The following is a 25,559-nucleotide window of genomic DNA, read 5'->3' as shown; positions in this document are numbered from 1 at the left end:
CAAGATGGGAGGGAGCAAGAATCAATTTGCATATTCTCCTGAAATTCACTGGAACTTCTATATTCTAAAATAAAAAATACAAATCTTAAATACAAAGCACAAACTCACTGTTGACTTTTAAGTGTGAAACAACACTATCATCCTCCTTCCGGTCCTTCTTTTGGATAATTGCACGACTGGGAAAAGATATGGCAAGCGTGAGGCTCCAGGCTTTTCTTGGAGCGCAGACTAAGTTTGAAAGCACTCTCCAGGGCCACAACTTCCCTCGCTTCTTACGAAATGAGAAGGAAATAAAAGGAGAAGGAATCGGTCCGAGTTCAAAGCTGGTTCCTGGGGACAGAGCTCTGAGGGACGCTGGGTACTCAACATGTAGCTGCCCTTCTGGGGGGACCCTCAAGAGGCACTTTCAGCTCTCAGATTCCCATCCCAAGCCCCGATCTGCGTTCTTATGGAAAGCTTCATTCTCGGCTCAATGTCTGACCTCCCTGCTGGGGCCCTTCCTCTGCTGCAGCCTCCGCAGCTGTGAAGGGGAAAGACAGAGGAAGCAGCAGGAGCCTAGAGCCACCAGAACAGTGACACTCACACAGCCCCAGCAAAACGCGCTGCGTCCACACGCCCTTCCGGTCCTGTGCACAGGGCCTCATGAACACACACAGTCCCCTCCGTCACTCATGATCGCACAAGCTTCTCTCCTCTGCTTCCCGCGCACACGCGCGCCTGGGGATCCGGCAGATCCCGTCTGCGCCCCAGGTTCCCCCTCTGAGGGCCTCCCTCTCACCCACCCATACTGCCGGGTCTGTCTGGATCGAGTCCCAGTCCGCGGAGACCTCCCGCAGCCACCGATTTCTTCCTAGGACAGGAAGACCTTACCCCACTACGTCGTCGACCCCTGGTGACCGGAAGTGGAACCGTTAATTCCGGTGCGGTGGCCTCTGGGAAATACAGTCCTGAACAGAAAGAGCCTCAAAAGCCTTGAGCGCTAGTCTATTCAGGTGGATCGCACCATACGTCGATGGCTCCTAAAAGAGCCGAGCCTAATGGATTTGTGGGAGTTCCAGACCGTGGGGTGCACAGGTTGCTGCTACGGGCGAGGATCCCCAACTGTGAGGAGAGTTGCTGTTCTTGGTGCATCAGTGTAAATTACCTTTTCTCTCCATGGAGTAGAATGCAAATGAGCAGAACTTTTAAAGAAGAATTCAAAGTTAAATTATGTCAAGATGTAGCTGCTTTGACTCAGATCCCAACATAGGCTTCCACCTTGTACTATTTGAAAGGGACTTAGGATAAATTTGAAAAGCTTGAACTAAAGAAATGGTTGATTTTGTACTAGAAGAGGAAGTGTGGTTTAATTGAGAGATTTCAGAAACAAATGTACTGGATTCTTCAAGACAATGTTCCTGCTATCTAGACAGAAAAAATGTGATTCAGGACGGCATGAGAACGGATAAAAGTACAAAGAAAATTACTTGCCTTATCTTCAGGGATGAATAATTAACACATTTTCTTAAAATAGTCTAAACAAATGCAAATGGGGGCTTGTTTGTTGTAGGAAGAGCCCGATTTCACTGTGGTAATCTAGCAATATTGAACTTTCAAAATCATTTGTGTACTGTGCTATGCTACATAAGGAGGAAACATGGAATAATAAAGAGCAAAATGTCTTTTCATTCCCAACTGTGACAGAAAACAGCAAGATAATAATCTTAACTGTATCAATGATCACATTAAATGCAACTGGTTTAAACACCTTAACTTAAAAAGATTGTCAGGTTGGATTATTTTTTTTTAAATCAAACCCAAATACATGCTACAACATATCAACCTGCTTGATCTCATTTACACTTGTGAAACACTCTTCTCAAAGAATAAAATTCATCTTATGTGCACAGGGGACACTTAGCAGCATAGACCCTATTCTGGCTCAATACCCAAGTCATACAAAGTATGTTCTTTGAGAAAAATGGAATTAAATTAGAAATCAATAACAGCTCACTATATAATATACTGTCCAAAGTAGTAAAAATTTGAAAATGTATGAATACTAGGATAATTGAAATTATATAAAGGAGTAGAATGTCTAGTAAAAAAGAAAAGAAATTATATAATATTCGAACATTTTATTTATGGATCATAAGGAATAATTCTTGAAAAATAATGACCAAACTCTTTGCAAAGTTGATCACTCACACGCACACACCCATACACTTACTATACAAGAATGTGAACACACTTCAAGAGAACTGCAGATAAAGACTGAAAGCATTTGTTGCTAGCAGACTTTGCTAATCAGAAATATTAAAGTTCTTTAGGATGAAAGGTAACACTAGATGGTAACTTGAATCCACACAAAGAAACAATGAGCAGTGATTAAAGTCATTACATAGGTAAATAAAAAATAATATATATTTACCCTCTTAATTTAACTGATTAAAGATAACTGCATAAAACCATACAATTATATTGTTTTGTTCGTAATGTATAAAGTTGTCATTTGTGTTACATTTGTGTTACTATGATAGCACAAAAGGGGAGGAAGGGATCTATATTGCAGCAAACTTTCTATATACTATTGATATTATTTAATTTATTTTGATTAAAATTTTATTTCTAATTTTTTGTGGAGACAGTCACACTATATTGCCCAGGCTGGTCTTGAACTCCTGGCCTCAGGCAATCCTCCCACCTCGGCCTCCCAGAGTGCTGGGATTACAGGTGTGAGCCACCAAGGCTGGTGACTGTTGATATTATATTAGTAACAACCTCAATTAGATTTTTGAAGCTAAGATGTATGTTAGGTTTTTTTTTAAGCTGAAAACATGGAAAACAAAAGGATGGAAAAAGATTCAAATAGATACCAAACAAGTGGTGATCAGAAGAGAACAGGAAAGGTTAATATTTCCGTCAGACAAAATAGACTTTTAAAATGTTACTAGAGGAAAAGAAGGACATTTTTTCGTGACAAAAGGGTGAGTTAATCAGAAAAATAAAACTACAATGAACATATATGTTCCTAAAAACAGGAGACTACATACATGAAACAAACTGACAAAACTGAAGGGAGAAAAATGACATTTCAACAATAGAAGTTGAAGATTTCAACACTCTATTCTCAAAAATTTTAACCACTAGACAGAAAATCTTCAAGGATATAGAAGATTTAAATAACACTACCAACTAGTCTGACTTAACTGATATTTATTGAACCCTCAACTGATAATAAAATATATACTCAACATGCAACATTTTCTAAACTAAATAATATACTAGACCATATGGCAAATTGTAATAGTTTTAAAAAGTAAGTCATGCTAAGTAAATTCTCTGACCACAATGAAATTAAATTAGAAATTAAAAACTGAGGAAATTTGGGAAATTCAAAAATATTTTGAAATTATTCAACACATTGCTAAATACTCCATGTATCAAAGAATACATTATAAGAGAAATTATAATGTATTTTTAAATTTTACTTCTTAAAAATAAATATGGGATCTGGCTATATTAATCAGGCTGATCTCAAACTTCTGGCCTCAAGCAATGCCTATCTCAGTCTCGCCAAATGCTAGGATTACAGGCATGAGCCACCACACCTTGCCTACAATGTATTTTTAATAAAAACAAAAAGTTTTTGAAACAGCTAAACATGTTTTTAGTGAGAGACTTCTAGCTTTAAATGCCTATAGTGCTAGAAAAGAATAAAGATCTAAAATCATTTGCTAGACTTTACCAATGAAGCCATCTAGTCCTTGGCTTTTCTTCATTAGGAGATATTGGATTGCTATTCAGTCACCTCACTGGTCATAGGTATATTCAGATTTTCTATTTCTTCATGATTGTCTTAGTCATGTGTATGTTTCTAGGAATTTTACCATTTTGTCTAGGTTATCCAATTTATTGACATACAACTGTTAAAAGCACTTAAATAATACTTTCCATTACTATACAATTCATAGGAATGTTCCCTGTTTTATTTCTGATCCTAGTTATTTCAGTTTTCTCTCTTAATCAACTAGCTAATGGTTTGACAATTTTGTTGAACTTTTCAAAGAATTAACGCTTAGTTTTACTAATTTTCTCCATTATTTTTATTCTCTAATATTTTTCTTTCCTTCTGCTAGCTTCAAATTTAGTTTCTTCTTTTCTAGTTTATAGCAACTTAGCATGAAGCTAAGTTGTTGACTTGAAATCTATCTTTTTTAATGTAAACACTAACAGCTATAAAATTACCTGAACACTGCTTTTGCTGCATCCCATAACACAACACAATTATGAATATATTGTATTATATAATTACTTTTAAAATCTATGAAGAGAAGAGAGTAAAAGAAATGTGCATTTATGCTGCCTTTTATAATTACCTTTTTTGTTTGTTTGTGTTGGGGATAGAGTCTCACTTTGTCAACCAGGCTAGAGTACAGTGGAACTATATCAACTCACTGTAACCTCTGCCTTCCAGGTTCAAGCAATTCTGCTGCCTCTGCCTCCTGAGTAGCTGGGACTACAGATGCACATGATCATGCCCAGCTAATTTTTGTATTTTCAGTAGAGACAGGATATTGCTATGTTGGCCAGGCTGGTCTCAAACTCCTGACCTTAGGCAATCTTCCTGCCTCGGCCTGCCAAAGTGCTTTGTTTACATGCATGAGCCACTGCACCCGGCTATAATTACCTTTAATTAAAAATATTAATTTTTTTCTTTCTTAAAATGCAATTTTGAATTTTCATGTGTATTTACTTGCTTCAGCTTGAGTAACTTTCTTTGCAATTTCTCATATGATAGATCTAGGAAGGGCTTTATTTTACCTTTATTTTTGAAAGATATCATTACCAGGAATAAAATTCATAGTTGACAGAGCTTTTGTCCTTTGAGTACTTTCAGTATATCATCGCACTGCCTTTATACCCTCCATTGTTTCTGATGAGAAGTCTGCTGTTAATTATTGGGGTACCCTTGTGACACAGCTTTTCTCTTATAGCTATCAACATTTTCTTTTGCTTTTAGCATTTTTACTATGATGTGTTTGTTTGTGGACATGTTTGAATTCATTCTATTTACATTTGTTCAGATGCTTGCATGTATAATGTTTATTCAACAAATTGTGGATGTTTTTAGCCATTAGTTCTTTGAATATTTTTGTGCTTCTCTTTCTCCTCACCTTCTGGTATTCTCATTACATGTATGTTGGTGCACTTAAAGGTGTCCTAAATTTCTCTGAGGCTCTGTTCATTTTTCTTTTCTTTTTTTTTTTTCCTTGAGACAGTCTCGCTCTTGTTGTCCAGGCTGGAGTGCAGTGACATGATCTCGGCTCACTACAACTTCTGCCTCCCAGGTTCAAGCACTTCTCCTGTCACAACCTTCTGAGTAGCTGAGATTAAAGGCACCTGCCACCATGCCTGGCTAATTTTTGTACTTTTAATAAAGATGGGGTTTCACCATGTCGGCCAGGCTATTTTCAAACTCTTGACCTCAGGTGATCTGCCCACCTCAGCCTCCCAAAGTGCCAGGATTACAGGCATGAGCCACTGCACCCAGCCTCTGTTCATTTTTCTTTGATCTATTTTCTCATTCTATGTCTTAATTTTATTTTCTTATTCTATTTTCTAGTGGGAAGGTGGAATTGAGGTTGCATAATTTTCTAATTCTTCTGATAGATAAAACTTATTTAGACCTCTTAATGATTTTTTTTATTTTGATTATTATATTCTTCAACTCAGAATTTACATTTGGTTCCTTTTATGATTTCCTTTATTGATATTCTTTATTTGATAAGACATTATATTTTCCTTTACTGCTGTGAAAATACACACACACACACACACACACACACACACATATATATATACTTGTAAGGCAGAGGTTTCACAACAGAAAAACAGAATGGTGGTTCAGATTATCCCCACCAACTCTCAGTTGAAGAGGCAAAATTCCTAGTCTCATTTATTTATTAATTTATTCATGAGGGATCCTCCCCTGTGACTCAGACACCTCCCATTTCTGAGATCAAACTTCAACATGAGATTTGGAGGAGACAAATATTCAAACTATAGTAACATGTCAGTTTTGCACCATCATAAAGTGAGAAATCATTAGTCTACATTGTTAAGTTGGGGACCATCTGTATAAAAGTTCATTGGAACAAGTCTGTTAAAAATCATGTTCACACTGACACATGAAATATATAATTATCATACATCTAGTATCATGTCATACTCAAAAGATAAATGGCTGTAAATTGTACAAAAGGAGGTTGCAGTTAAAAATGCTTAGTTTACTGCTGATAGTAGGTGAGAAAGAGCTGTTTATATGCCTTTTTCCACTAGCTTTAATTGTTTAGAAGGTATAGTTAGCTATTTGTATTCATCTGTAAAAGCAGGATGGAACAAATATAGAAAACTTTGAGTAAGCCAGACGCTTTTGGAAAGGGCAGTATACTAGGAATGGGAAAAATGTATCCATACAATGGCTACTCCTAACTCATATGAATCAGGTAAAAGAAGGTCCAAATAAAAATCAGTGCTAGGGAGTGAAGGTCAGACCACAGACTAAATAAATGGAATATTCAATAGCATTTCAAAATGAAAAAATACCCAAATGTCATAATGAGAAAGAATAAAAACACATACTCAATCCTCTTCTCCTAGGAGATGAAATATATTGTTTTAAAAATGAGTTACTCTAATAAGATATTTATAAGCAATACATAAATATATAAGAAAGGTAACAGACCAGTTAGGTGTATAATAGACAACAGATTAAATACTGCTGACTAAGCATAATTTAAGGGGATTCTATCATTAAATTTATTAAAAAAATTATTTAATTGACCTATCACTTTCTAATACACCTCTGTTACTAAAAATTTAAACAGCTTAGTAACCATGGCTCTGGGTCATCCTGATATCATAATGTGGTTCGAGTTACGGCAACCTTCTGTTTCTTTGATTGTATTCCCTTCTTTCAGGACAAGTAAAAATGTTAATAGCATAATAAAGACCATATTGTCCAATTACCAAAACCTTGAAGCAGCAACAGTGTCAAAGAATTACAAATAAAAGAAATAAGAATTTTTTTGAAAGGCAACTAAATTTGAGAAAATTCTTTTTGTAAGTGAATTCCGCACATTCACTGAGCTTGTAAGCAAGGAAATATTCCTTGGATGCCTTTTCTGCTTTTAAAAGTATAAGGTGGTTTTTAAATTTGTACATACTTGGTTTGTAACTTTAGCAAATACTTTGAAGTGTTTTATTATGTTTGCAAAAGGACTCTGACTTCCAACTTAGAAATGCCAAGATTGCATGATAATAAGAGTTTCATTGCAAGGTCTCCAGGGATCTTTCATGAAAATCCTTAATGATACTACCAGGATGTGCAATGACCCATAAACGAGTTGTGCTGGGTTAATACCCAGGGAATCTGTTGAGTTAAAAAAAAAAAAAAAAGTCAAAGAGAATCAATACAAAAAAGATGAAACTGGAAATAAAAAATAGGAACATGAGATTAGAAAGCCAAGTTTTATATAACTGTGTTTTATAAGATTTATAAAATCATTGCAATAACAAAACCTGAAAAATTATTTAGAAAATTATAACTTTAATGATTATAGGTGCAATTAAATGTTAAGAAATAGAATTGTCTATCAAAACAATAATAATCTGATAAGGGTATATTCACAAAAAGAAGAAAGCTATCAATATAAATTATCACTTTATAGATTTTTAAATATACTGGAATAAAATCATAAAGGATTACTATTGATCTTTTAAAAAATTAATATAATTCATGATCCCACAATGGTATCACATTTTATAGCTTGATTTAAGTGCTTAATTTTTTTCAAAGTTTATCAACAGCTCATGTACCAGACATGGTATAGATGCTGGTGATAAATGCTGAACAAAAACAGGGTTCCAGACAAAACAACCTTGGCTCCCTGCATAAACTAGAGGGTGCTAATTTTGTACTGAGTACAGTGTCAGCCATATCACACAAGTTGAATTATGTTGATACCTTCATGGCATTCATTTCTGAATAGTCTATTTCTATTTTCATTTTGTATTCAATCCAGGGATAAAATACACATGACTATAATTTTTCAGGGGTGACAAAGTCTCTCTACAGATTACTTAACATTGTAGCTACCAGCTTACCCAAATGATCAAACTTAGTTTCACTAATTCAAGGACCTGTACTTAAATGTTTTCTGACAATAAAACATGACATACAAATAACCTACAAAGCATTCTTCCCCAAAATGTTTAATCTAGACCTAACAGAGCCTCTGGACTCAAACTCCCTTGTACAGAATATACAACAAAGAGAACAAGGCTAAATGACACTATAAAGAAAGAAATCTAAACACACAGCAGACAACTTTCCTGGGCTAGACAAAATTTAATGTCATTTTTTAAGAATGAGGAGAAATGTTCTAGACCAGTGGCTCTCTAACTCTGGTTGGTATCACAATCACCTGGAGAAATAAAATAAAACACAGAGGCCCAGGCTTATAAGCTAGGGCTTAAGCCTCTGCAGTTTTACTAAGTTCCACAGGTAATTCTAATACCTACCAAAATATGAGATCTTACATTTATAGGGTTTCCAGGCTACAATATACTGAAGAGAGAGAGCCAAGTACAATTCAGAATCTGCAATGGATTCTCCTTTAAGTATGAATAGCCATAAAAGATGGTTTGGGGGCCAATGAAGAAATCTGAAAATGGAATGTTTTTACAGAATTATGAATAATTTCCTTAAGGGTAATTATGATACTATGGCTATATGATATTGTCTTTATGTTTGGGTGATACCCATGCTGATTAAATAAGGGGTAAAGTGTCGTGAAGTGTAAAACTTATTCTCTATGGCACAACAAATATACAAAAAATAAACATGGCAAATTGTTAACAATTTTGTATCTAGGTGGGGGTATATGATTGTATATTTGACTATTTTTTCAAAACCCACAACAAGTATCAACTAGGTTCACCATCTTTTATGGGCAATGTTTGTGGTATCCCAAAGCAATTACAACAGTAACATACAAAATCACTGGTCATTGGTCACCATGATGGACATATAACAATGAAAAACTTTGAAATATTCTGAGAATTATCAAAACGTGACATAAAGACACAAAATGGACACATGATGTTTGGAAAATGACTCTGATCATCTTACTCACTGTGGGGTTGCCACAAACCTTCAAATTGCATAAAACACAATAACCGTGTGCACAATTAAGTGAGGTATGCCTGTATCTGGTAAAGCATTGCATATGGAGTATACTGTGAATGTGACAACTGCCCTATATTCCTCATTCAAAGACTTTCTCATAAGAATTGTCTTCTCTGAACTCTACTGTATTTAGAGTTGCCATAAAACACCCCACATTCCTTACACTCAAAGGATTTCTCAGCAGTATGAATACTCTGATGTTACGCAAATCCCAGGCCATGATGAAAGTTCGCCGCACATTCTTTTTTGTTCACAGGATTTCTCAACCATATGAGTTCTCTGGCATTGAGTAAATTTTTCATATACAGTGAAGGCTTGTCCACACTCCTGATATTCATAAAATTTCTATTATGAATTTTCTAATGTTGAGTAAGCTGATCATCCACAGCATATGCTTTCTCACATTCCTTACATTATACGGTTTCTCACCGGTATGAATTTTAACAAGTTGAACAAGCTTTGAGCTACAACTAAAGGTCTTCCCACATTCCTTACATTCAAAGGATTTCATACTGTTATGAATTCTTTGAGGTGCAGTGAAGACAATAGTAAATCTAAAAGTTTTCCCACACTCCTTACATTCATAGAGTTTCTCACTAGTATGGATACTCTGATGTTGAACAAAGTTTGAGCCACTACTAAAGGCCTTCCCATGTTCCTCAGATTCAAATGGCTTCTCATCAGTATGAATGACCTAACGTTGAGCAAGCTGTGTCAGAAAACTAAAGGTTTTTCCACATTCTTTACATTCAAAGGGTTTTCCACCAGTATGAATTTGGTAATGTTCAATAAGTTGGTAATGATATCTAAAGATCTTCCTCCACACCTTACATACAAAGAGTTTCTCGCTAGAATTAATTTTCTGATGCTGAATAAGGTTTGAACCATGATTGAAGCCTTTCCCAGACTCCTTACATTCACCTGGTTTTACACCAACATACATACTCTGACGTTGAACACGGTTTGAGACACGATTAAAGGACTTCCCACATTCCTTAGATTCAAGATGGGTTCTCACCTGTGTGAATGTTCTTATGGTGATTAAACTGGGTGGGAAGACTAAAAACCTTTCCACATTCCTTACATTCAAAGGGTTTCTCACCAGTATGAAATTTCTGATGTCGAATAAGTTGCATATGAAGTCGAAAAGCTTTCCCACACTCCTTACATTCAAAGGGTTTCTCACCAGTATGCAATTTCTGATGTCGAATAAGGTGCATATGAAGTCGAAAGGCTTTCCCACATTTCTGACATTCAAAGGGTTTCTTTCCAGTATGAATACTTCGATGTTGATTAAGATTTGAACCACGACGAAAGAATTTCCCACATTCCTTACATTCAAAGGGTTTCTCACCTGTATGAGTTTTCTGATGTTGAGAAAGTTGTAGGTGAAGCCTAAAAGCCTTCCCACACTCCTTACATTCATAGGGCTTCTCACCCGTATGAATACTCTGATGTTGAACAAGGCTTGAGCCACGATTGAAGGCCTTCCCACAGTCTTTACATTCAAACGGCTTGTCACCAGTATGAATTCGAGAATGTTCAATAAGTTGGCATTGATATCTAAAGGCCATCTCACATTCTCTACATACAAAAGGTTTCTCATTGGAATGAATTTTCTGATGCTGAATAAGATGTGCACCACGATTAAAGCCTTTCCCACACTCCTTACATTCATATGGTTTTACACCAGCATGAATACTCTGATGTTGAATAAGGTTTGAGCTACGATTAAAGGCCTTCCCACATACCTTACATTCAAATGGTTTTTCACCTGTGTGAATGTTCTTATGGCGATTTAGCTGGTTGAGAAGACTAAAGGCCTTCCCACATTCCCTGCATTTAAAGGGCTTCTCACCAGTGTGAATCTTCTGATGTCGAACAAGCTTTGTCAGAAGAGTAAAGGCCTTTCCACATTCCTTACATTCAAAGGGTTTCTCACCTGTATGAATTTGGCAATGTTCAATAAGTTGGTAATGATATCGAAAGGCCACCCCGCATTCCTTACATACAAAGGGTTTCTCATTGGAATGAATCTTCTGATGCTGAATAAGGTGTGCACCACGATTAAAGCCTTTCCCACACTCCTTACATTCATATGGTTTTACACCAGCATGAATACTCTGATGTTGAACAAGGTTTGAGCTCCGATTAAAGGACTTACCACATTCCTTACATTCAAACAGTTTCTCGCCTGTGTGAATATTCTTATGGCGATTAAGCAGGGTGAGAAGACTAAAGGCCTTTCCACATTCCTTACATTCAAAAGGTTTCTCACCAGTATGAAATTTCTGATGTCGAGAAAATTGTATGTGAAGTCGAAAGGCTTTCCCACATTCTTTACATTCAAAGGGTTTCTCCCCAGTATGAATACTCTGATGTTGAATAAGATTTGAACCACGACTAAAGTATTTTCCACATTCCTTACATTCATATGGTTTATGTGTATTGTGAATAAGAGAAGCATGAGGAATATAAGTAGGCAGTTTTTCATAGCTCATCAACTTCTGATTGATATATCCTTCTTGATATCCCTGCAGTCCCTCAAACCTTCTATATTCTGAGTCATTTCTAAAATAAAAGGCCTCAAGGCCAACAGTTTTACTTATTTGCTTTATAACCTGTTTGGGTAAATTTACTTCAGAGACATCACTTTCTGAAGATACTTTCTCAGGTCCATATTTCGACTCCAAATCTGAAAGAAATGAAGAAAGCAAACATATTTTATTTTTCTATAGCACACATGCATACAAAGTACTTTCATCAACTGAAACCATCAATTCAAGCCAATAAAACCTTTATTGGTTTTATTAGCCAAAAAACAAAGTTGGTAGATAGAACCTTTCTCATTTCACTCATATCTAAACTGTATCACTCCTCATCCCCAATAAAACTTCACCGCACCCTCCACTGACCATCACACCCAAAGCCAAAGAAGAAATCACAGATACCAATGACACTGTTTACAGCCTAAAAAAATCACGATACTATATAACAATCCTACTGGACACACACAGAAACAAAGGCAAAATTTCCTATCTAACTACACCATAGAAAGAGCTTTAGGAAAAAAGACTCCCCTACAAAATCAAATTCAAAAAAACCAAGAAGTAGCAATTATGTCAGATGTGCAGGTATCAACATAAGGACATAGGATATTAAAAAAAAAAAGAAAAAGAAGAAGAAGAAGGAAACATGACATCACCCCAGGAACATAATAATTCTCCTGAAACATTCCAATGGAGGGAAAAATGCTATATCCTAGTAAAATAATTCAAAATAATTACATTAAAGAAGCCAAGTGAGATACAAGAGAATTTAGAAAAACAATACAAAGAAATGAGAAAAAAAAAATCTCAGGATAAGAAGAAATTTAGCAACTTCATTATAAAAAAAGAACCAAACAGAAATCTCGAAACAGAATAATTCATTGAATAAAATATAAAATACATTTGAAATCTTCAACAACAGACTAGATAAAGTAGAAGAATTTCAGAATATAAAGCCAATTCTTTTGAAATATTCTAGTCAGACAAAAATAGAAAAAGAAAAAAAGAAGAATAAACAAAGCTCCTAATGGGACATCATAAAACAACCAAATATTTGAATTTTTGAGGTCCCAGAGATGAAGAGAAAAAATAAAGATTGCCGGGCGCGGTGGCTCAAGCCTGTAATCCCAGCACTTTGGGAGGCCGAGGCGGGTGGATCACGAGGTCAAGAGATCGAGACCATCCTGGTCAACATGGTGAAACTCCGTCTCTACTAAAACTACAAAAAATTAGCTGGGCATGGTGGCACGTGCCTGTAATCCCAGCTACTCAGGAGGCTGAGGCAGGAGAATTGCCTGAACCCAGGAGGCGGAGGTTGCGGTGAGCCGAGATCGCGCCATTGCACTCCAGCCTGGGCAACAAGGCAAAACTGTCTCATAAAAAGAAAAAATAAAGGAAAGAAAATCTACTTAATGAAATAATAGCTGGAAACTTTCCAACTCTAGCAAGAGATGTAGATATCCAGATACAGGAAGTTCAGAGATACCCAAAGAGATACAACACAAAAAGGTCTTCTCCATGGCACGTTATGGTCAAAATACAAAAATCAAAGACAAAGAGAGAATACTAAAAACAGCAAGAGAAAAGCATCTAGTCACTTACAAGGGAACTCTCATCAGACTAACAGTAGGCTTCTCAACAGAAAGAAATGGGAGAGAATGAAATAATATATTCAAAGTGCTGAAAGAAGAAAATTGTCAGTCAAGGATACTATCCTCAGCAAATTATCCAGCATAAATGAAGAATAATAATCCTTCCCAGATAAGTAAAAGCTGAGGGTACACCAACCCTGCAAGATATGCTTAAGAGTTCAAAGATCAACAAAATAGACAGATCACTAGCCAGATTAATAACAAAGAAAAGAGAGAATAATCAAATAGATGCAATAAAAAACGATAAAGGGGATATCACCACCGATTCCACAGAAATACAAACTACCATTAGAGATTACAGCAAACAACTCTATGCACATAAACCAGTAAACCTGGAAGAAATGGACAAATTCCTGTACAGGCCTAAACCAGGAAGAAGTTGAAACCCTGAATAGACCAATAACAAAGGCTGAAGTTGAGGCAGAAATTAATAGCCTACCAACCAAAAAAAGGTCAGGTCCAGATGAGTTCATAGCCAAATTCTACCAGATATACAAAGAGGAGCTGGTACCACTCCTTCTGAAACGATTCCAGACAATCCAAAAAGAGAGAATCCTTCCCAAATCATTTTATGAGACCAACATCATCCTGATACCAAAACCCGGCAGAGGCTCAGCAAGAAAAGAAAACTTCAGGCCAATATCCACAATGACCATAGATGCAAAAATCTTCAATAAAATACTGGTAAACTGATTGCAACAGCACAGCAAAAAGCTTATCCATCATGGTCAAGCAGGCTTCATCCCAGGGATGCAAGGCTGGTTCACCATACACAAGTCTATAAACCTAATCCATCACATAAACAGAACCAAAGACAAAAACCACATGATTATCTCAATAGATGCAGAGAAGGCCTTTGACAAAATTCAATAGCCCTTTATGCTAAAAACCCTCAATAAACTAGGTATTGATGGAACGTATCTCAAAATAATAAAAGCTATTTACCACAAACCCACAGCCAATATCATACTGAATGGACAAAAACTGGAAGCATTCCTTTTGAAATCTGGCACTAGGAAAGGATGCCCTCTCTCACCATTCCTATTCAATATAGTATTGGAAGCTCTAGCCAGAACAATCAGGCAAGAAAAAGAAATAAAGGATATTCAATTAGGAAAGAAGGAAGTCAAATTGTCTGTATTTGCAGATGACATGATTGTATATTTAGAAGACCCCATCGTCTCAGCCCAAAATCTCCTGAAACTGATAAGCAACTTCAGCAAAGTCTCAGGATACAAAATCAATGTGCAGAAATCACAAGCATTCCTATACACCAATAACAGACTAAAAGAGAGCCAAATCAAGAGCAAACTCCTATGCACAATTGCTATGAAGAGAATAACATAGGAATACAACTAATAAAGAATGTAAAGGACCTCTTCAAGGAGAACTACGAACCACTGCTCAAGGAAATAAGAGAGGACACAAACAAATGGAAAAACATTCCATGCTCATGATTAGGAAGAATCAATATTGTGAAAATGGCCATACTGCCCAAAGTAATTTATAGATTCAACACTATCCTCATCAAGGTACCTATGACCCTCTTCACAGAACTGGAAAAAAACACCTTAAACTTCATATGCAACCAAAAGAGAGCCCACATAGCCAAGACAATCCTAAGCAAAAAGAACAAAGCTGGAGGCATCATGCTACCTGACCTCAAACTATACTACAAAGCTACAGTAATCAAAACAGCATGGTACTGGTACCAAAACAGAGATATAGACCAATGGAACAGAACAGAGACCTCGGAAGCCATCTACAACCATCTGATATTTGACAAACTGGACAAAACAAGCAATGGGGAAAGGATTCCCTGTTTAATAAATGGTATTGGGATAAGTGGCTAGCCACATGCAGAAAACAGAAACTGGACCCCTTCCTGACAGCTTACACTGAAATTAACTCCAGAAGGATTAAAGACTTAAACATAAGACCTAACACCATAAAAACCTTAGAAGAAAACCTAGGCGAAACCATTCAGGACATAGGCATTGGCAAGGACTTCATGACTAAAACACCGAAAGCATTGGCAACAAAAGCCAAAATAGACTAATTGGATCTGATTAAACTCCAGAGCTTCTGTACAGCAAAAGAAACAATTATTAGAGTGAACTGGCAACCAACAGAATGGGAAAAAATTTTTGCAATCTACCCATCTGACAAAGGGCTAATATCCAGAATCTACAAAGAACTTAAAACAAATTTACAAGAAAAAAACAAACAAGCCCATTCAAAAGTGGGCAAAGGACATGAACAGGCACTTTTCAAAAGAAAACATATATGAGATCAACAAACATATGAAAAAATGCTCATCATCACTGGTCATTAGAGAAATGCAAATCAATACCACATGAAGATACCATCTCACACCAGTTAGAATGGCAATCATTAAAAAATATGGAGACAACAGATGCTAAAGAAGATGTAGAGAAACAGGAGCACTTTTATACTGTTGGTGGGAGTGTAAATTAGTTCAACCATTGTGGAAGACAGTGTGGTGATTCCTCAAGGACCTAGAAATAGAAATTCCATTTGACCCAGCAATCCCATTACTGGGTATATATCCAAAGGATTATAAATCATTCTACAGCTAGTGCTCGACTTACAACCACGACTGGTTCCAACAGACCGGTCGTAACACGATTTGGTCGTAAGTTGAGTAGGCTATATGTACAGTACTGTGAAATGATGTCGTACGCCCAGCTGGGCAATGTTTGCGCTGCCAGACACGGAGCAGTCGTGGCTAGCGATTGTGGTCGTAAAGTCGAATGGTCGCAAGTAGCATAGGTCGTAAGTCGATCAATACCTGTATTATAAAGACACATGCACATGTATGTTCATTGAGGCACTGTTTACAATAGCAAAGACCTGGAACCAACCCAAACGCCCATCAATGATAGACTGGACAAGGAAAATGTGGCACAAATATACCATGGAATACTATGCAGTCATTAAAAACGATGAGTTCGTGTCCTTTGTAGGGACATGGATGAATCTGGAAACCATCATTCTCAGCAAACTGACACAAGAACAGAAAATCAAACACTGCATGTTCTCATTCATAGGTGGGTGTTGAACAATGAGAACACATGGATACACGGAGGGGTGCATCGCACACTGGGGTCTGTTGGAGGGGGTCTAGGGGAGGTTGAGGAGAGATAACATGGGGAGAAATGCCAGATAGAGGTGACGGGGGGATGGAGGCAGCAAACCACATTGCCATGTATGTATCTATGCAACAATCCTGCATGATCTGCACATATACCCCAGAACCTAAAGTACAAAAAAAAATATATATATATATATATATGTCTGTGTATATATATATATATATATAAAAGAAAATATACTACCAAATTATTATAGTAGGAAAAAAAAGAGTCCTATACCTAGAAGTGAAAGAACAATATCTATCATTGTGAAAACACACAAAATTATAAAACCCACTGACACAGCAAACACACAAATAAAGAGAAAGAACTCAAATGTTACCTCTATGGAAAATAACCAAACCACAATGATAAAAAAAAAAATAAAAGAGAAAGAAAGGAACAAAGGATATACAAATCAACTGAAATCAATTAATAAAATGACAAGAATAAACCCTCACATATCAATAATCACATTGAATGTAAATTGATTAAACTTTTCATTTAAAAGATATAGACTGGCTGAATGGATTTTTTAAAAAAAATGACCCAACTATATGCTGCTGACAAGAAACTTATCTCCCTTGTAAAGACACATATGAGTTGAAAGCAAAGGAATGGAAAAAGATATTCTGTGCAAATGGAAACCAAAAGTAAGAGCTATATTTATATCAGAAAAAAAAAAGATTTTAAGTCTTTTTAGTGAGAGCTAAAGTGAGAACTATATCTCATTAAAAAAAAAGATTTTAAGTCAAAAACAGCAAAAAGAGACAAAGAAGGTCATGGTACAATGATAAAGGGATCAATTCAGCAAGAAGATATAACAATTCTAAACATACTATAATCCTAACACTAGAACACCCAGATATATAAGGTGAATATTATTAGATCAAAAGGGAGAGAGATATACTCCAGTGCAATAATAGTTGGGGACTTCAACACCCCACTCTGAATTAGATAGGTCATCTAGACAGAAAATTAACAAAGAAACATTTAAACTTCACATTAGACAAAATATGCCTAACAGACATTTACTGAACATTTCATCAAATAGCTACAGAATACACATTTTCTCATTAGCACATAAAACATACTCTAGGACAGACCATATGTTAGGATGTAATTCTTAAAATTTTTTCAAAACCAAAATTATATCAAGTCTTTTCTCACACATGGAAAAAACAAGAAATCAGTAACAAGAGGAACTTTTGAAACTGTACAATACATGGAAATTAAACAACATGCTCCTATGTAACCACTGGGTCAAGAAAGAAATTAAGAAGGAAATTTTAAAAACTTCTTGAAACAAATGAAAATCAGAATACAACATACCAAAACCTATGGGATACAGCAAAAGCACTGCTAAGAGCAAAGTTGATGACAATAAACACCTACATCAAAAAAGCAGAAAGATTTAAAATAAACAATCTAATGATGTACTTTAGGGAACTACAAGAACAAGAACAAACCAAACCTAAACTTAGTACAAAGAAAGAAGTAATAAAAATCATGGCAGAACCAAATAAAATATAGACTAAATAGTACAAAAGATTAATGAAATGAAAAGTTGTTTTTTAAAAAAATAAATAAAATTAATAAACCACTAGCTAGACTAACCAAGAAGAGAAGAAATGAGCAAAACCAGAAATAAAAAACGGGATATTAGCACTGACACCACAGAAATAGAAAAGATCATCAGAGATTATAAGAACAACATACTAACAAACTGGAAAATCTAGAGGAAATGGACAAATTCCTAGACACATAGGACCTACCAAGATTAAATCAGGAAGAATAGAAAAGATGAACAGACCAATAATGAATAATGAGATTGAATCAGTAATCAAATGCCACCCAAAAAAGAAAAGTCCAGGACTGATGACTTCACTGCTGAATTCTATCTACAAACTCTCAAAGAACTAACACTGATTCTCCTCAAACGATTCCAGAAAATTTCATAGAAGGGAATTCTCCTTAACTCATTCTATGAAGCTGGCATACCATGAAACCAAAACCAGACAAGGAGGAAACAAAAAAAGAAAACCATTCTAACATAAAGGCACATAGATGCCTATGTTTATCACAGCACTATTCACAGTACCAAAGACATGGAATCAACCTAAATGTCCATCAACAGTTACCTGGACAAAGAAAATGCAGTACATATATACCAAGGAATACTATGCAACCGTAAAAAAGAACAAGATCATGTGCAGCAACATGGATGGAGCTGGACACCATTATTCTAAGCAAATTAATGAAGGAACAGAAAACCAAATACTACATATTCTCACAAGTGGGAGCTAAACACTGAGTACACATGGACACAAAGAACAGAACAACAGACACCAGGGCCTACTTGAGGGTGGAGGGTGGGAGGAGGGTGAAGATCAAATAACTATCTATTGAGTACTATGCTTATTACCTGGGTGGTAAAATAATCTGTACACCAAACCCACCACAACATGCCATTTACTCTTATAAAAAACCCACACATGTACCTCCTGAACCTAAAATAAAAATTGAAAAATAATAATCAAAAATAAATAAATAGGGCTAGGTGCGGTGGCTCATGCCTATAATCCCAGCACTTCAGGAGGCTGAGGCCTGCAGATCACAAGGTCAAGAGATCGAGACCATCCTGGACAACATAGTGAAACCCTATCTCTACTAAAAAAAAATACAAAAATTAGCTGGGTGTGGTGGCACATGCCTGTAATCCGAGCTACTTGGGATGCTGAGGCAGGAGAATTGCCTGAACCCAGGAGGCAGAGATTGCAGTGAGCCAAGATCCTGCCACTGCACTCCAGCCTGGTGACACAGCAAGACTCCATCTCAAAAATAAATAGTGCTGAAACAATTGGATATCTATATGCAACAGAATGAAACTAGACCCCTATCTCTCACCATATACAAAAATCAATTGAAAATGGATTAAAGATTAAATGTAAAACTCAAAACTATAAAACTACTGAAAGAAAACATGAAGTGCTTTGGGACTTTGATCTAGGCAAAAATTTTCTGGTTAACACTGCAAAAGCATAGGGAGCAAAAACAAAAATAGACAAATAAGACTATATTAAACTAAAAAGCTTCTGCACAGCAAAGGAACTATCAACAGGGGGAGTAGACAAAATTAAATGAGGGAAATTATTTGCAAACTATTTCTCTGACAAGAGACCCAAATAGCAGCAAAAAAAAAAAAAACAATTAAAAAGTTGACAAATGGGCTGGGCATGGTGGCTCATGCCTATAATTCCTGCACTTTGGAAGGCTGAGGCGGGCAGATCACGTGAGGTCAGGAGTTCGAGACCAGTCTGGCCAACTGGCAAAACCCCATCTCTACTAAAAATACAAAAATTAGCCAGCTGTGGTGGCAGGCACACATCATCCCAGCTACTTGGGAGGCTGAGGTATGAGAATTGCTTGAACCCGAGAGGCGGAGGTTGCTGTAAGCCAAGATTGCACCACTGCACTGCACACTGAAGGACAGAGCAAGATTCCATCTAAAACAAAAAAGTTTACACTGGGAATAAAAGAGGTCACTTACTCCACTATAAGGGGAAGGACATAAGAGAACAGAAATTAGGTGATTAGGGGATATCTCCTGCTGTAATCTTTATTTCCTTCCCAGGTCTTGGGCATTTTTGTCCAACAGCCCTTGGGTTATTAAAGTTTTTTAAACCACAGCTCACGGGTGTGACTCCTTCCTGAGCACATGGGCTGTCCGGGACAATGATGGCTTCCCCCTGCCTGCTTACCCTCTCACTTACCTGGATACCATCTGTTTGTTTCTTTCCTTCTAACCATCCAGGGCTCTTTCTCTTGCTCTAGTAAGGTAATCACATCTGGTTTAGAAATGGAACTTCCTGATTAAAAGAAATGACACATACAGAATTTTTTTTTAATATACTTTTTTTTCAAATGTTGAGAAATGCTGAGTGTATGATTGCTCAGAAATGCTGAGCATATGATAAAATATATTGTTTGCTAAGAAGAGCAAGAGAGCGATGGCAAGGAAAACCTAGCCGCTCCCCCTAGCCCCCGCCCCCAACAGTGGAAAACTACTTGGGGCATTCTAAGTGGCAAGACAGTGTATATATATCATACGCCGGTTAAAACAATTCTTTAAGCATGGGATATGTGACCCTGCCCCGTGGCTCCCTCGTGGAGAATACTTTTTAGTTTTTCTGTGATCAGTGGTAAGTAGGCACCAGCTGCCTACCTAGTTTACCTTGGTTCTATGAGAAAACACAGGACACCTGCTGTTAATAATAATCACCTGTTCAGAGATACGTGGTCAGAGTCTGCTGGAGGCCCTTATGCCCAGAATGCTGTCAGCCCTTTGAGGCTCTCAGCTCGGAAGTCTGTTGGCCCCCTGAATAGTCCCACTTTGCTGTTCTATCTGGGTGTCTGCTTCTTAATGCCTTCAGCGCCACCTGGGTGGGGTCTCTATGGCCGAGCTGGTCTCGGTATTCAAGTCTTTGAAAGTTGGTTAAACTTATAATAAATTATAAGTCAAAACAATATTGAGAAGAGACTTCAGATAAGAGTGAGAGTTTGAATAAGAGAACTCTATGTTAGAAAAGGACTTAGTTTCATTTAAACTTAGAATCTTATCCCTCGAAAAGAGGTATAACTGAGTGTCTGAGAGCAGGAAACTTCAAGCCAGACTGCCACGTTCAAATCCTGTCTCTGCAGCTCACTAGCAGTATGACCTCAGGTAAGTCACTTAAACTCTGTCCTTTGGTTTTCTGAACTCTAAAATGGGGATGATATAATACCTATTTTATATTGATAGTAAATTTTATATTGCTAGTATTTTATATTGATATGATTGATACCAAGACTAAACAAGTTAATATGTGTAAAATACTTCTAACATTGCCTAATAGGCAGTCGCACAAAGTCAAGAATTATTACGTTTATTGTCATTTATTTTGCATGCTTAGACATGTACAGCTCATTCAGTATATTCACTCAATGAAAATACATAAACTTCATGGCCTGAAACTTTCAACTACAAAACAAGTAACAGAATGTTTGCTGAAGGCATTGGAATGTATTCATTCACTTTAGTGTTAAGTGAATTCTGTCAACCCAATCACTACATGTAAATCACAGATATTTTTGTTTGAGTCAGGGTCTCACTCTGTTGCCCAGGCTGGAGTGCAGTGATGGGTACACCTCACTGCAGACTCAGCCTCCCAGAGATAATAGTGGTTCTTTTGATAGAAAAATTCAAGACACTCTTCTCCTTACAGGTGGATCAGAAAAACAAAAACCAATCAATAAACAAAGAAAATCTACAGTAATTCTGAGATCAAACATAATATGAAACCTGGTTCTTGGACAATAACTTCATCACTGTACATAATATGAAATCATGTTCTTGGACGATAATATGAAACCATGTTCTTGGACAATAACTTCATGACTATGGGAAGTTATTGTCCAAGAACATGGTTCCACATTGTGTTTGAAGAACAAATAACTTCATGACTATGGGACTGAATTTGAAACCTTGTACATTCAATTAATTTCAAATTCAGTCCCATAGTCATGAAGAGAGGGAGGCCATTACAGAGAGGACCAGCGTAATGGAGGAGGCCACCGTGGAGTAGGCAAGTTGCAGGGGCTCCAGGGAGGTGCCTGTTTTCAGCCCAACAAATCTCAAATCACTCCTTTGGGAACAAGAAGAAGGAATTCAGCTACCGCTTAAAAAGATAGCCCTGAAATTCATGGTGAAGAAAGCTGATATTCCAGAGAACAGATGCTAAATTAACTGGGGCAGAGGACATTACCCAGTGAGATCAGGTGGCTGTAGTTCTCCAGCATCACATCCCTGTACAAGGTCTTCTGAGCAGGTTGCAGGCACTCCCACTCCTCCTGAGAGAAGTCGATGGCCACATCCCTGAATGTCACTGATCCCTGAAACCACAAACACTGTATTATGGTAAAATTGAAGAAAATTGTTTCAAGATGAAAGGAGAGGAAGTAAAGGACTGAACTGTAAGAAAGGAGCAATATGGAAATTCACAGAGTGCCTAAACATTCTTCAAGAAAGAAGCCTGCTGCTGGCTGAGCATGGTGGCTCATGCCTATAGTCCCAGCATTTTGGGAGGCAGAGGTGGGAGGATTGCTTGAGCCTAGGAGTTTGAGACCAGCCTGGGCAACATAATGATATCCCATCTCTGCAAAAATTAAACAAGTAACTGTGAGTGGTAGCACGTACCTAAGTCCCAGCTACTCAGGAGGCTGAGGCAGGAGTATCACTTGAGCCCAGGAGTTCAAGGCTACAGTGAACTGTGACCACACCACTGCACTCTAGCCTGGGCTACAGAGCAAGGCCTTGTCTCAGACAAAAAAAAAAAAAAAAAAAAAAAAAAAAAAAGGTGGGAGTTGCATACAATTGAAGAATGTTCTTAATCCTCAAGTTCATTGTGGTATGAGATGATAACAAAAGTATTTTTTTCTTGTCATGGCAAATGCTTTTTTATAAGCTGCATGAAAGTCAATATAACTGACATATTAGATTTAATCATTTTTTTCTATTTATACATTTAGGATGGCCAGATGGAGTCTCATTCTGTCACCCAAGCTGGAGTGCCACGGCATGATCTCGGCTCACTGTAACCTCCACTTCCTAGGTTCAAGTGATTCTCCTGCCTCAGCCTCCTGAGTAGCTGGGATTACAGGTATGTGCCAACACACCAGGCTAATTTTTGGTTTTGTTTTTTGTTTTTTTTTAGCAGAGATGGGGTTTCACCATGTTGGCCAGGTTGGTCTCAAACTCCTGACCTCCACTAGCCTCAGTCTCCCAAAGTGCTGGGATTGCAGGCGTAAGCCACCACATCTGGCCAGAGAGTCTGTAATCACCTATCACTCATACCCCAAATAATCTCCCTGTCACTGCCCACTGTTGTCACTGATCATTTCCCTAAAAGCCTCATAAAGCAGATCACCTTGTCACATTTGCAGACTGGGGCCACTCACAATGGAATTCTACCTTAGCTACCTGGAAAGCTCCAGTCTGAAGTTTCAAAGTGTTCCCAAATGTGGTCAATCATCTGTCACTTATCAAACCCACAAAACCCTGTTTCCCTATGGGGACTGACTTCTCCACTGTTCCAGTATTCTTCCTGATCAAGGTCTGAGCACAGAGCACAGACGGAATAAACTGCTCCAAGAAAAAATCAAAGCCAGTAGGAAAACAGAGGTACAAACAGGAAGAGCACTGACTTTTTTTTTTTGGTCACCAACCTTCACTGTAATGGGACAAACTGGGGTGTAAGATTTTGGCTCCTTAGGTAAGAAGCTTCAGGTTAAATAATAACAGTCGCCTAAGCTGAAAGTCACCATATATCAAGGAGAAAAGAGAAATACCAACTTACATGGACCATGTTTTTAGAATTATAAAACTGGTCAATCTTCTTCCAGCTTTTCTCCTAGAAAACAACAAAAAAGGCCATAAGTCAAGCTATGTCTCAATGCTCCCAGAGTGACTTGAAACAAATAATTATTTTTTCCTCCATCCCTATTTCTCAACCCCCCCTGCTGACATGCACACTCCCACCCCTCTCTCATCACTTTCCTTGTCCCCACACACGCTCTCACAAATAAACTGGCAGTGAACATGTGGAGTATGGAGGAAACCAGGCTCTTGCTACATCCAAGGGACATCATTTTATTACCTGCATAATACTCTTATCACTTGAGTCTAGTATGATTTGCTTAATGATTTCTATATTACAGAACACTTAGTTTATACAAGATCATTTACAATGTCATTCCAGATATCACAATCTTTTGATTCTAGACCACGGTTTCTCACCCTAGGCACTACTGGCATATTGTGCTGGATAATTCTTAGTTGGGGGAGTGGGGAGAGCTATTCTGTGTATAATACAATGTTTAGCAGCATTCCTGACCTCTGTCCATTAGATCTAAGTAGGAACCTCCCCAGCAGTGTGACAACCAAAAGTTTCTAAACATTGCCCCAGCTGAGAACCAATGTTCTATCTAAACCAATGGATCCAAACCTCATGAGTCACATAAATTTTTTATAATCTTATGAAATTATATACTACTTCTCCCTCTAAAATCCACATTTATAATTTCTACATGCTTCAATATTTTATTTCAAGTGCTTTTGGTCCCCGAGACCATAAATGGAATCACAGGAACTCAGGTTAAGAATTTCAGTCCTACATACCTTACAGAAATAGAAAAAAAAAAATTGCTAAAATTTGTATAGAACCACAAAAGACCCAAATAGCCAAAGCAATCTTGAGCAAAAAGAACAAAGTTGGAGGCATCAAACTACCTGCTTCAATATATACTACAAAGCTATAGTAATCAAAACAGTATACTGATATAAAAACAGACACATAGACCAAAGAAACAGACTAGAGAGGCCCAGAAAAAGTCCATACATTTATAACCAACTGATTTTTGAGGAGGGTGCCAAGAACATACAATGGGGAAAAGACAGACTCTTCAAAAAATACTGTTGTGAAAAGTAAGTATCCATATGCAGAAAAATGAAATTAGACCCTTATCTCAAACCATTATACAAAAATTAACTCTAAATGGATTAAACACTTAATTTTAAGATCCTAAACTATGAAATAAATAAAAGAAAACATAGAGGGGAAAGCGCGATGGAACTGATCTGGGCAATGATTTTGGGATTTGACCTCAAAAACACAGGCAGCAAAGCAAAAATGAACAAATGAAATTATATCAAGCTTAAAAGCTTCTGCACAGAAAAAGAAACAGTCAACAAAGTGAAGAGACAGCCAACAGAATGACAGAATATATTTGCAACCATTTAAATGATAAGAGGTTAATATCCAAAATATATGAGGAAACCAAACAACAGCAAAAATAAAACTTGATTAAAAAATGGGCAAAGGGGGCCGGGCGCGGTGGCTCATGCCTGTAATCCCGCACTTTGGGAGGCCGAGGC

The 25,559-nt window shown here is 37.1% G+C and overlaps 2 protein-coding genes and 1 pseudogene across 10 annotated transcripts in view; all 3 read right to left on the bottom strand.

Annotated features, from left to right (window-relative positions):
- LOC108285674 (zinc finger protein 780B) overlaps positions 1-892 on the bottom strand; it is an 18,029-nt gene extending 17,137 nt beyond the window's left edge. For 3 of the 6 annotated variants that reach the window (XM_017502975.2, XM_037729476.1, XM_017502981.2), the window contains exon 1: positions 783-872. The gene's annotated coding sequence lies outside the window, so the exon portion shown is untranslated. Of the gene's footprint in view, positions 1-108; positions 245-782 lie in introns of those variants that run through there. The other 3 variants (XM_037729474.1, XM_017502978.2, XM_037729475.1) reach the window with 3 other exon arrangements.
- A 5,744-nt stretch (positions 893-6,636) lies between these two features.
- LOC119467567 lies at positions 6,637-10,232 on the bottom strand (annotated as a pseudogene). Its single transcript, XR_005196100.1, has one exon. The product of XR_005196100.1 is annotated as a zinc finger protein 780B-like (transcript).
- The window catches only part of ZNF780A (zinc finger protein 780A), a 21,756-nt gene continuing 2,833 nt past the window's right edge, over positions 6,637-25,559 (bottom strand). For all 3 annotated transcript variants that reach the window (XM_017502994.2, XM_017502995.2, XM_017502991.2), the window contains exons 2-5: positions 23,983-24,036; positions 22,393-22,519; positions 20,362-20,457; positions 6,637-11,927 (exon numbers count right to left, since the gene is read on the bottom strand). In XM_017502994.2, coding sequence (XP_017358483.1) covers positions 10,234-11,927; positions 20,362-20,457; positions 22,393-22,519; positions 23,983-23,991 — 1,926 coding nt within the window. In that variant the 5' untranslated portion in view covers positions 23,992-24,036 and the 3' untranslated portion in view covers positions 6,637-10,233. The remainder of the gene's footprint in view (positions 11,928-20,361; positions 20,458-22,392; positions 22,520-23,982; positions 24,037-25,559) is intronic.

Source organism: Cebus imitator, unplaced genomic scaffold (assembly GCF_001604975.1).
Source record: "Cebus imitator isolate Cc_AM_T3 unplaced genomic scaffold, Cebus_imitator-1.0 Scaffold306, whole genome shotgun sequence".
NCBI lineage: Eukaryota > Metazoa > Chordata > Mammalia > Primates > Cebidae > Cebus > Cebus imitator.
This window is presented reverse-complemented; position numbering and strand designations above follow the sequence as displayed.